General features: G+C 33.6%; 1 protein-coding gene and 1 long non-coding RNA gene across 6 annotated transcripts; both read right to left on the bottom strand.

The window, feature by feature from the left end:
* Positions 1-6,817: 6,817 nt before the first annotated feature.
* LOC121219861 (uncharacterized) lies at positions 6,818-9,587 on the bottom strand. Its single transcript, XR_005916867.1, has 4 exons — positions 9,448-9,587; positions 8,166-8,398; positions 8,015-8,059; positions 6,818-6,861 (listed from the first exon to the last, which is right to left on the bottom strand). It is a non-coding gene; the product is annotated as an uncharacterized lncRNA (long non-coding RNA).
* Positions 9,588-10,101: 514 nt separating this feature from the next.
* LOC107900717 (phytochrome-interacting ankyrin-repeat protein 1) lies at positions 10,102-12,745 on the bottom strand. 5 transcript variants are annotated; one of them, XM_041098400.1, is made up of 4 exons: positions 11,867-12,623; positions 11,108-11,279; positions 10,707-10,811; positions 10,102-10,585 (listed from the first exon to the last, which is right to left on the bottom strand). In XM_041098400.1, the coding sequence occupies exons 1-4, from the start codon at positions 11,990-11,992 to the stop codon at positions 10,368-10,370; spliced, it is 621 nt and encodes a 206-aa protein (XP_040954334.1). In that variant the 5' UTR covers positions 11,993-12,623; the 3' UTR covers positions 10,102-10,367. The 5 variants fall into 5 exon arrangements, with proteins under 5 accessions (XP_040954334.1, XP_040954335.1, XP_016681904.1 ...); XM_041098401.1 differs by having other exon boundaries at positions 11,881-12,065; XM_016826415.2 differs by lacking the exon at positions 10,707-10,811 and having other exon boundaries at positions 11,867-12,745.
* Positions 12,746-13,287: the final 542 nt, after the last annotated feature.

The raw sequence follows: 13,287 nt of genomic DNA, 5'->3' as shown, positions 1-13,287 counted from the left end.
ATTAGGTTATTATTTTATTATTTATTTATTCCAAATTTTGGATATATTTTTAAAATATTTTAAGTTATTTAAGAGTTTTATTTTTTTTAGTCAACAAGAAAGTTTAGTTTAAAACTACTTGTTTAGATGAATTAGAGTTTCAGTCTACTTAAGAGTTTTATTTGAATGTATTTAAATAGCTTATATAAAAGTGTCTTAATTATTCATTAGATATATAATTGTTTTCATTAACGAATTTTTCAACTCTAGGAGTTAGTTTCTTTGTACAATATTTCTTTCTTATGATTTTTAGAAGTAGTTTCCTTCTCGATTTTCTTCAAAGAGTCGTGGAAATTCATTTTTCAATCTGCCAAGGAATTATTTCTTAAATGGTTGATTAGAGTCATTAATTGAGTTTGTTGGGATTTATACCTCAAAGGGTTCAATTGGACACTTATCCATCTATCCATCATATCCATCGGTTTATTTGTTTCATCTTCTACTTTGTTTTTTTTTTTTCCGTTTATTTATTTATTTATTCTTTGTCTCAAATTTATTCTTTTAGTGTTTTCATTTTCTTTATTTCTTCTTTACAAGTTAGATTTAAATCCGTCTTTCTCGAGTCGAACAACATGAATACGATCCTCTTTTTGCCTCCCTCCACTATTGTTTGGTATCAGATTTGGGCATTTTGAGTTGTTTTCTTGTGCTAAATACATTATTTTCACCAATATTGCTTAAAAGCCTCTAAAAATTGTTTTTATCCTGAAACATTTTGGAAAAGCATTGATTTCAGTAGGTAAACGAATTTAAATCAATCTGAAATTTTGTATATTATTTCTTGGAACTTTACTACATTGAAAAAAATATTTCCCACAAAAAATTAACAAAAATCAAGAAAATTCAAAAAAGATAAAAAAAATTAAAAAAATTGTGGGTTGAATTTCTTGTCCTAAATTTCCACATTTTATGTTTATCATATAAAGAGGCTCCAGTTTAATTTGTAGGATTTTAGCACATCAAAAATACCTTGAACGAAAAAATCAATTTGTTTTCAATTGCGAGTTTTTTTTTGGGTAGTTTATTTTATTTGATTCTATTCTTAGGTTTTGTTTTGTTTTAGATTTTCTTTATTCTATTACGCATTCCAATACATTTTCGCTTCTTGTGTTAATAGGTACAGAAGAGTTGTCTCTCCTTTCTCCGCGCAACTTACTTCCTTTGGAGTCGAGTTCTTTCTTTAGCTTCTTAGAGCCTTAGATCAACTTTGTTAAAGAGTGATCTCACACCTTTTTGAATATTATTGAGTTTGATTACTCTTTAAAAGTTACAAACGAGAAAATCTTAACTTCTTTTCTTTGCTCTTAAAGTTGTTTATTTTTTATTGTAAGTGCATAACAGTGAGGGTTGATTTTCTTTGATCAACTTTGCTTGTTTGAGTGTTTTTTTTTATTTTAACCTCTCATAATGGTACGCAGACATAGTATGAAAGAGGAGAATAATAAACCTTGGACAAGACACAAATGTCATATTTGTAAAAAAACCTACACGAACATGTTATTTCCAATGTCGTTCAACCTTCTATTGTTCATGGACTTATCAAGAAAGATATTGGTATAGAACACATAGCAAGTTTAGCGAGCTTAAACAACTTATGACGAAGCAAAGAGAATGAGTTAGCAAGTGCATGTGGTGTGATGCGAAGGATCACAAAGACTCTGAATGTCTAACATATCCATTTAAAAAACATCCTTGAAATTCTCATCCATGTTCTTTTAACTTGATTCGATGTTAGTAGTCACACGATCCTTACAAGCCGAGGAACATTAGTATGACACAAAGCCTATTGAGGAGTCTTCGTCTACTGCTATCATCAATGATGATGGTGATATAAATGAGAAAGAAACTTTGAGTGACATCATTTGTGAAGAAAGTAAGTTTGATTTTGGGCCTATTGTTGAGTTTAGATCTAGCATTGAACATTGTTTCAAAGTTGATGTCAAAAAATTTGATAGTAATAGTGCGAATTATGATGATAATGATAGTGAACTTTGTGAAGAAAAAAAGTTGATAGTGAGAATTTTTTTTTGAGTCTAGGAATTTGGATGAGTTAAAAATTTATTGTCCTCTTAAAAGTTGTGTTTTGATGAATTCAATGTTCAAAATTCTTATGAAAGATTGAAGGGAAATGAGGATGATTCATGTAAAAAAACTGAGAGACAAGAGACTTTGAGCGATAAAAGTCAATTTGATAGTCCAACTTTAGTGAGTAAAAATTCTTACGTGATAAAATTAGAGAGTTCAATTCATATTTAAAAAAAAATGCAAAAAAGGAGAGAACCTATCCAAAAGAGAGGAATGATTATGTTTTCACTAACCTTAACTTGAATTTGTCTAGTGGATTTGTTTCATTTTTTCAGGAATTTGTTGATGCTTTGAGAGGAGTTCAATTAACTCGTTCCACTTATGATAAAGATTCTTTCTTACAAAAAAAGACAAAATTCAAGGACGAGTCTCTTCGAGAAAAGGGAGAAACATGCACGAATATGGTGAAATTTATTAAATTCCACTCACCGAAGCTACCAATTTTTAAGCTTGGAAAATCAATCGAATTGTAATGACTTTTTGGATGGGATCCAGGAATTTTTGGGTTGAGATGTCTTCATACCGTTTGAAGATCTTAACTTCAAAACGAACTTTGAATCACTCGATTTTGAGTTTAGGAACTCAAGTTATGGTTGCTTTAGTGAAAATTACGCAAGCAAATTTTCTGAACGAGATTATTATGGAAATTACGAGTTGAATACAAGTCATATCTGAATTTGCATTTCTTTTGTTTCTTTATTATTTTTATTTATTATTTGTTCTCAAATTTCTTCTTGTAGTGTTTCTGTTTTCTTTATTTCTTCTTTACAGGTCAAATATGAATCTTTCTTTCTTGAGTCGAACAACCTGAATACAATATTTTTCCGCTTGTTTCCTCTAACTCCTTTATCAAAAGGTTTTGTCCATTCTTTTGAATGAAAATTTGATTTTTTGTTACATTGAGGATAAAACTATAAAACATGGCTCACATTTATATGACTATCCTAAAGTTATTGAGAGGAAAATGGTTTGGGACTAACTTGGTCAATTTTCTAACTCTATTGCTACCGATGAAAATTGGATAGTGATTTCAATTAACTTATTTAGTACAAGGACAAATACTCTCCTAGCTCGAAATGATCTTAAGGGGGGCCTCTGATTTACTTCACTGCCTGAATTTATGTAATATTTCAAAAATCCCTATAAAAGGGTTATACTTTATAGGGACTAATAATAGACAACCGGAGGATGTGGCATAGGAAAGGCTAGACAGGGCCTTTGATAATGAGCACTACTTCAACAACTACTTGAATCTTTCTGTTCTCAATCTTCCTATATTGCATTCAGACCATGGTCCAATGATTATTCTATTAATAAAAGACCTCATTTCCAAAGAAGACCCTACCACTTTGAAGCCACGTGGACCCTTCATCCACAATGTAGGAATATCATCAAAAAAAGCTTGGTATTCATACATTGAGGGATCACTTTCCTTCAACTTGGTTTGTAAGATCAGGATCACAACTTCTTTTCTTTGCAAATGGAACAATGATGGTTTTTGTGACCTTAATAAGAGGAAATTGGAACTAGAGAATGCCGTCATGATTGCCCAATCAAATATTCTTTCCCCCCAATCCTTTGAACTCGAGAAGTCTATCAAAGTTAAACTGGAACAACTTGTGGAGTAATAACAAATGCATTGGCTCAAAAAATCGAGATTGCAATGGCATAAACTGAGAGACAGAAACACAAAGTTCTTCCACCTACCAAGCACAAAAGTGCTTTCAACAGAATCAAAGATATGAATGATGCATAAAATAACTGAGTGGACGATCTTGCAACTATGAAACAAGTTTTGGCAATTTCTTTGTGAAGCTTTTCCATAGTCAAGCTAATGAGAATGTGAAATTCATCAAGGATTGTCTAAGAAATCTTATTGTGCCCTGCTTCTCGCAAAACAATTTGGCTTTTCTCAACCAATGAAATGAAAGAATCTGTCTTTCAAATTGATGCTATTAAAGCCCTGAGTATTGACGATAAACTAAGACTCTTTTACCAACACTTCTAAGAAATTGTGGAAAATGATGTCATTTCTTTGTCTTTGTCTTTTCTACATTCAAGCGTCCTCAAAAAACTTAACAAAACTATTATTTCCCTCATCTTAAAAGGCAATTCCTAGACCAAACCAAAGGACTTCAAACCCATTAGCCCTTGTAATGTTGCCTACAAGATTATTTCAAAGATCATAGTTAATCATTTTTAAAAAATTCTCTCTAGTATTAGATCCTGCTTTCAAAATGCTTTTGTTCCATGTTATCTTATCTCTGACAACATTGAGGTTCTCTACATAATTAAAAGAAAAATCAAGGGAAAAGGTTCCCTTGCTACTTTTAAGATTAACAATAGTAGAGCATTTTATAGGATAAATTGAGCCTTCCTCAAGAATGTTCTTGAAGCTATGTGTTTTACCCATCATTGGATCAATCTTATTTATCAATGCAACTCCACAATCTCTTATCAAGTTATTATCAATGGCTCACTCACTAAATGCTTTGACCCAGGTAGAGGTTTGCGACAAAGAGACCTTCTCTCCCTTATCTTTTTATTATTTGCATGACATTCTGTCTCTTATGTTCCAAAAGGTTGAAACGACTCATCCATTCAGGGTATTAAAAATCTCAAATAGCGCTCTTTCTACAATCATTTGTTTTTTACAAATGTTTGCTTCATCTTTTTCAATGCCTATGTCTAATGTCATAGGCGACTAAAGGGTATTCTTAAGGATTTATGTTCTCTTTCTAGGCTTTTTATCAATTTTACAAATTTTGAGCTTTTTCTCGGTCCCTCTACAAAATCATAGTCCAAAAGATGGATCAGTGACATCCTTAATGCCAAAAGAATCGAAGCGCTTGACAATACCAGGGTCTTGAGCTGGGAAAGCTTAACAAGGAAAAAAAGTCATTCCATAAAAAAATTGATAAAAATCATTTCCAAACTCTCTTTTGGGTGGGTTGATGAAAGGAAGCTTCATTTTTGTAACAGGGATAAGCTATGTTCTCTAGTGTTTGAATGGTTTTAGGCATTTATAAAACTAAATTGTTCAATGAGGCCTTCCTTTCAAAGATAGCTTGGCGAATTTTGGACTCGATCAAACAACCTCCTCTCAAAAGTTCTAAAGTCAATGTACTGTGTACAACACACTTTTGAAACAATCAAACCCAAGCCTTCTGACTCATGAGCTTGGAAAGGAATCTTACAAGGAACAGGCATTTGCAATCAAGGCAAAGATAACTTTAGAGCATAAATGATTGCGGGATCGATTTAAACTCTAATTCATCCCTCTTAGATAACTACATATTTAAAAATTCTAACAATTCTATTCCTTCATACCTTAATTCTAATGTATCCTTTTGAAATCAAAGAAGGGCTCTTAATCTTTTAGATCCTTCTCGCGTTAGTGATCTCCTTAGTAGGACACTCTCAATCGAAGATGGAAAAGATACTTTTTTTTTTGAAAATTTTACCATAAAGGTATTTTTTTAATGAATAATGGCTTTGAGTTAGACAAATACAACTTCACCCCCTTCTAGTAATTTGCAAAAGGCTTGGAAGAATCTTTAGCATCTCACTCTCACTCAAAATCATTGTTTCTTTTTGGAAGATCTGTAATAACTGTCTCCCTAATAAAGATCTCCTTTCGAGATGTCATCTCTGATTGAAAACTCTTGCCTTTTTGTGCCAAAGGGAAACTAGTGAGTATCTTTTCCTTCATTGTCATTTCACTAGGACGATTTGGTTTAGTTCTCTTTTATTGCTTCGCCTAGATATCCTCAATACCACCTTCATCTTCGACTGGGTTCTCCAATGACTCAATTTGAACTGCATTGCTCTACAAGACTCTATGAGATTCTATACCCTTGTTGTCAATGATCTCTGAATCATTTGGAGATAAAAGAATGAACTCATATTCAAGAAAATTGATTCTAACATGATGGGTGCCCTCAAAAGAATCAACGACTTCTACCTTTCACTTGTTCACTCTTTTGACCTCGACCCCCCCCACCAATATTTTACTTAGATGAACCATTACAGGATGGGAACTCCAACTAGCAATTGAAGACATAATTTTGGGGTTTAAATTGATCTCCATTCAACAGCACAACACGACAACTAGCAACTCAAGAAAGAGCCTAATAAATGGGCTACTCGTGTTTTCAAAACCTTTATAAGCCTCTCCTGGCCGTAATTTTGTGTTTTGTTTTGACTATGTACCCGAAAAACAGACAAAAAAAAGTATTAATGCAAAATGCATCCCTAACATTTATTGTGTGAGAAGAGTAAAGTCGTGCCAATATCTCAAAACATATGATTAGCTGACCAACACTACGGCACAACACAAGGAATTCAACCTTTTAACTTAATTCAAATCCAATTTATTCTACAAAGTTCTCTCATGTCGGCATTGACTGTATCCCCTTGTGAATTCATAAAATATTTATATCCAGGCCGGAAGGCAAACTGCTTTATTATCATTCTAGTGTTCACACTTCTACACACGACATGACTGAAAGCGAAAGGCAAAGGCAAATAGATAAAAGAGTCATTTTCATTGGTTTAAAATTTTTTTTAAAAAGACGGTTAACATACAATATCTAGAATCACACAGGAAAAGATAATTTGTTCTTTTCCTTCTTTTACATGGGAAGAAAGCAATCAACTTGACACAGCAGGAGGGTTTTCCTTTGGATGTTTGGAGCCATAATGATCACCAAGTTGTTTTTCATTAGCTAATTGCACCTACAACAAGAAATAAGCTTCATTTTAGCATATTACAAGATAAGATACCAGAGAGAAAGTGAGAAGGATAGAGAGAGTTCAACAAATTGACTAAAGGGGTAAGAACCAGGCAACTTATATCATCATACAGCAAACGACAGTGTACAAGATATTGTAAAATCATAGAGCATGCAATCTAATGAAACAACAATTGAGGACTCCATCAAGAGCCAAGGAGTTGGTACCCTTGGACTAGTAAGGTTATACTGCACAGCCACATGTTTTACGATGCAATTTGAACTTAAAAATAGCAACCACCAATGTACAACCATCATCAATATGACATTGACTATCAAAATCATTCACTCTGTTTCTTCCAACAGATGATCCCTTCTTCTTGGTCCTACCCCTACTCATGATATATCTGATGAACAACAATATAATATTAAAAGCATAGGAAATATTTTCAAGCCGTTTGCAGTTCATGAAACCAAATAGTGGGTATTTCTGTTAGTTAAGGCTTTGCTTGGTACAAAAGATGGAAAGAATGAGGATGAAAAATTTATTAATCAAATGGTTAAGATTCCTAACAAATTTCCTACTTTGTAACTTAACCATTAGATTAACAAATTTTCCATCCTCACTTGTTTACATCCTTCATATCAAGCAGAGCCCAAATGTTCAAAAACCCAAAGACCTTGATCTTTAAAAACAATCAATCCATCCAGCCACGAGCAAAACTGATGAATGCAAGTTCACAAGTTAAACGTGTCACTGAATGATGCTCTGGTCTTCCCTTAACTATCTCTTGGTGTGTTTGGATGAAACATTTGGTGATTTCTATCAAATTTTAACATGAAGCATTCAAAATGCAAAATTAAAATTTTCTAAAATATTGGTTTCGCTAATTATTCTTTTTCTTTATATGTGCTTCTAGAAACTGATGCCACTTTAATGAACCAGGAACCATCAATTCAGTTCCATTCTTGTTGGCAATCAATCATTATAATAAAATCACATATCTTCCACCAAGCGCTAACCTTGAAATGCTGATAACAGATAAACCAAAACAGGCACCCACCAAAACATCATTTACATCACACAACATAAATTAGTAAGAAATCAGAAAAAGCACGTGCTTGAAACATGAATTTAAAAGTGGAAAGAAAAATACTTGCAGATCTCTTTCCTACCCATTAGGGCTCCTGGTCTACAAAATCTGTAAGAAATACAGTTAGTGGTAACTGAGATATACTCACAACAAGTGAGGGTGGAAAATTTGTTAATCTAAACTACAGAGTAAAAAGTTAGTTATGAATCTTAACCATTTGACTAACAAATTTTTCATCCTCGCTCTTTTCCATCTTCTACACCAAGCAAAGCCTAAGCAATAACCTTTAAATCCCCATAACAGCTAAACCAAAACATCATTTACCTCACACAACATAAATTAGTAAGAAATCAGAAAAAGCACGTGCTTGAAACGTGAATATAAAAGTGAAAGGAAAAATACTTGCAGATCTCATCCCTGCCCATTAGGGCTTCCGGTCTACAAACTCTGTAAGAAATACAATTAGTGGTAACTAAGATATACTCGCAACATCTTTTACATGGTATGCATATATGGATAAAAATGCAAAAAAGGGAGAAATATTGGAAGTCAAAGAATGAATATGTAAGGTTTTATGATATATCAATATTCTAAGAGCATTGTGCTGGTTGCGCAAGGGTGTTGTCTTCTTCAGGTGCTGCTGAAGATCAATGCATCCTCAAAGTTTTGTCTCCCGCTCTAAAGAGATCTAAGGGACGCCTCCCCCAGGTCTCAAACCCACTCTAGTACAAGAGTATCCCAAAAGCCCTCTATATTCATAGAGGTTGAGGGTTCGAAACCGGAGAGAAGCGCCCCTTAGCTCTCTTCAAAGCAGGCGACAAATCTTGAGGATGAATTGCTCTTTTGTAGCATTCAGAGGGGACAATACTTTTGAGTAATTAGCATGAGGCTCAACAGTTATCAAATCACTATCCTAGATCTCTCACAATCTTCTAAACCTGCTGCATAAAATCCGATTTTGGGGGTGTAAGGCAAGTATGTTAGCTATTGTTTCCGCTCACACTGCAACACTGGTAGTGTAGCAAGACAAGCTGATAGCAGTAGAAATACTAGTAAAAGGCTTGATCTTATTACTAATAATAACACTTGTTATTATGATAAGTTGAATGCGAGATAAATCATGAAATTAAAAAATAAAAATAAAGATAAAATTTTTATTTTTATTTTTATTTTTATTTTGAGCAAATATTTTTTTTTTAATTTTAATGCAAGCCATTGACACCCATCAATGATCCATTAGTTTCCACAATACAAAGTGAAGAAAGGAAGTGGGTTACATTGTTACCCTATATACTTGAATTAATTAATGAGCTACATATTTTTTAAAAAAATTCATGAGATTCAGACGGAGACTATCACTTCAAATCTAGTTTTACTACTACTAGAACAGGTATCAATCTTCGAAAACAAAATTAAATCATCATCAAGATCAAAGGCGATCTGCGAAGTCAGAAATAACAAAATGATTTTATAATTAAAAAGAAAAAAGAAAGAACCTTGCAGATAGGGCAGCTGACTTTGAGGGCTACAGCTCTGGCCTCCAGCTGAGAACCCTTTGCCTTTTGATTCTTCTCAGCGTTTCGCCTCTGCGCTTCGATCTTTTGTTTTCCTCGCGTCATCTCTTCCCTCGCTCCCTCCTTCGGCTTTATCGCATCCAATACCTCGTTCCTCCTTCTGACATAAAAATAATATTATTATAGTGATTGGATGGAGGTATCCCAATCAGTGGCCGAAATCAGGACCCACTTTAGGCTAATTTTCTTTTGAACTTGGCCTGAGTCAGACTTGAGTTGGGCCTCTTGTAGATTATTGTTATGGAGACTCAATGCTCTTATCATGGAGATTAGATTTCATTTTTGTTTCCTAAAATTTAGTAAATGAAATTTTGTGCATTATTATCACATAGCATATGATAACTTCAATACAATGTTATGAATATTTTAAATTGTTAGAAACCAATTGATCCAACCATACCCACTTCAACCATTTTCATTTTTTCGATTAATCGAGTTGGATTTTGGGCTGTTTTCAATCCATACACCACGTCCTTTTTGTGCGTTTGTGTGTGTGTGCGTGTTTGTTTGTAGTTTCTCTAATTTAAAATTTTTGCCTAATAAGGGGAACCGAAGGTATAATAGAGCAGAGAGAGATGAGAAAGAAAAACACAATATTTAAATTATTGCACATCATCAATCCTATCATATCACATGCATGTGATGTGATGTGATGTGATGAGATGAGAGTACTAATTTATTCCTAGGCGTCGGGCCATCATATTCATATGCAAACAACATTCTTCAAAATAAAATATATAGCAACACACGTCACAAGCCCACTAGTGTTTATTAAAGAGATTAAATTGAAGCACCAAACACGGGAGGAGGAACAAACAAGAGCGGTTTGATATGATTGAATATCAATTTTCAGAGCTATAAGATGTCTCCCCTGCTGAAGAAGAGCCATCTCTTTGAAGACGCTTCATCTCCTCATATGCCCATTCAAGGCCAGGGCAGTAATGGAGCGGTGGATTAAATCTACAATCATTGATGTCATCTGGCAAAAATGCCCCATTCTCTATCAGGAACTTCACTGCTTCCCTCTTTCGTTCTTTAGCTGCTGTGTGAAGTGGCGTCCCTGAGTGAAATCACACATTAAACAAGAGGCAATGAAGTCAGTAGCCTTTCTTACATCTAGTAGAAAATAGATCACAGTTTACTTGAAAGGAAGAAAGTAAATAGCAGGAACAACAGCACACAAGTACAAACTCGTGACAGAAAAACAATAGAACCGCAATGTTGGGCATACGCCGAAACCAGTGATGATGCCATCTTGTTCTTTCTTTTTGGGTAGTTGCTAGTTACTACAATATAAAGTTGATTGCTTTACAATGTTTGATGAGCGTGGAAGCTTAAACTGAGGAATCTTTGAATAAGAAAAGCAGTTGATCAAAGCTAAAATAAAGTCGAACAATATATATATCAAATTAACAAAGTTCAAAGGTGGAAAACAAATGATGGTTGGCATGGCCCAGATTAACTTGTAGTTTTTGAATTAATGTAATTACCAGGTCATGGAGTTGCCAACAAACACAAATTTTTGCTTCTAGTATATAATCCACAAAAGTTGGAACAGAAAAATGTGAGATAAGATACTTACACCCACAAGCACCTTTAGTTCTTGCATCAATATTAGCACCACGTTCAAGCAGTTCATCCATAACTTCAAGGTGGCCACCCTCAGCAGCAAGATGGAGTGGGGTGACACCTTGGGATTTGGGGCCCCATGCAGCCACATTTACATCCACACCTTCGTTGAGCAGTTGCTTGACCTGTTTCAAGGAATTTTAGCTCAGCAGTCCATGGCCAAGAGAAGTTATAGCAGTGAATCGTTTGACAATAAACACAAATAATATACCAAAAAGTACCAGTCACAACAAGCTCAAAAGGATTTGGGTCTTACATATGGAACCATTCATACATGTACTAATAAACATACGGATTTATTTTATATGTATCTCTATAATCATTTGGTTCAACTTATTTTTATTTGAACAAGATAAAGAAAAAAATCATGTTCGGCTCCTCCTGGGGCTGGAATGCTTCTAAAAAAAATCAGCAAGTAAAACTTGTTAAGAGATTGCCCAAGGGAATTTGGGGAATCCAAAAAGGAAAAATAATCACGGAAAAGCAATTGGAATCTATTCCTCCCTGTATATAAATCCAGTTAAAAGAACATTTTCCAATAAATTTAATAATCTAACATTAGCGTTGGTTTCTTATATTGGTTTAAAGTATTAGAACTATTGAGTAACTTAAGGATCCATCATCAATAGGAATTATCATGAATTCATAAAATTCAAGGGTACTACCAATAAAAGAAAGAGCAGTAAAAACGGTAAATAAGAAAGAAAGATACCTGAATGAGGTCACCTTTACGGGCTCCGATGTGGAGCATTGTCCAACCTCTATCATCCCTATCAATCCCCCACCTAAACGAGCGCCTTCTTGACAGATTTCTCCGCAAAGACTGTCCTTGGGTCATATTCTTCGAAGCAATAACAAAAACCAAGCAATACCGTTGCAGATATATAGACTTTTTCCTTTAACTCGGAAGAAGTAAAGAGAACACCAGACCAAGATTTGATTGATTAGGCAAAGAAACGCATGATATTTTTGTAAAAACGTGAAATTTTCACAAAGAGTTAGATCCCTTTCATTTTTTTTTCTTGGAAAACAAACAATCCCCTCGAAAGCTTAAGATGAAGAGAAAAATGATTACATGATAGAGATGAAAACAAGGAGAAGAGGGAAACAGATTAGCGAGAAGCAGAGGAATGATGAGCGACGCAGAAAGGGGAAAAAGGATTCAAGCCAGGACCGAACACACGCAGGTTTTGGAATATCACGTTGCAAGTCATCAACGAAAAAGACAATAAAAACATAATTGATGAAATTGATTTTGAATAATATTTACAGCGAAAACAGAGGAATTGCCCAAATCATAGATCGATTCGGAGTGGGAGAATAATAAAATTTTATGAAATCGGGAAGAGGAGTAATCAAAAGAAAACCCTAAATAAAGAGGAAAACATGAAGAGAAATAAGAGGAAAGGAGAGAGCTACCACAAAGAGGATATTATGACGCCCCGACCTTACCCAATGCTAGGCTTGTGAGATTTAAGACCTATATATCTTTGTGGCATTCGCCAAATTTGGTTCTCTTCGCGATGGGCTAACGGGCCATCACTAATACTGTACCTAGCAACCCATCCAACCCAGCCCACCACAACACAATGTTTCCCCCTCTTTTAATAATTCTCAATTTATAATAAAATTTCGGGATAAACTCTAAAAATAGTCACCCAACTATTATCATGTTTCTGTTTTGGTCATCAAAGTTTAAAATTTTCTATTTTAGTCTTAATATTATCAAATTTTAATATTTTGATCACTCCTACATTAAATTATTAATGATGATCTTTTTTATTGGCATAACAATTAAAAACAAAAAAATACAATAAAAGATACAATAAGTTTAGCGCTCAACTTTATACATTTTGTCAATTTAGTCTTAATTCTTAAAAAAATATAAATTTAAAAAACTTTAAAGAAATAAAAAATTTAAAATTTCATTTTTCAATAAAAATACATAATATTTTTATAAAAATATATAAAAAATTATTATAAATATTTATAAATAAATGGATATCTTTCTTTTTCAATTTCTTAACATGAATTTTATTTATTATAATGATAATTTTATAAATAAAATAATAATCTTATAAAAAAAAGGAAAACCCATAAAAAAAGAATTATGCAAATTCAATTTTTCCCTTT

This window comes from Gossypium hirsutum, chromosome D08 (genome assembly GCF_007990345.1).
Source record: "Gossypium hirsutum isolate 1008001.06 chromosome D08, Gossypium_hirsutum_v2.1, whole genome shotgun sequence".
NCBI classification, from domain to species: Eukaryota; Viridiplantae; Streptophyta; class Magnoliopsida; order Malvales; family Malvaceae; genus Gossypium; species Gossypium hirsutum.
Note: the sequence above shows the minus strand (reverse complement) of the source record. Positions and strands in the feature narration are given on the sequence as shown.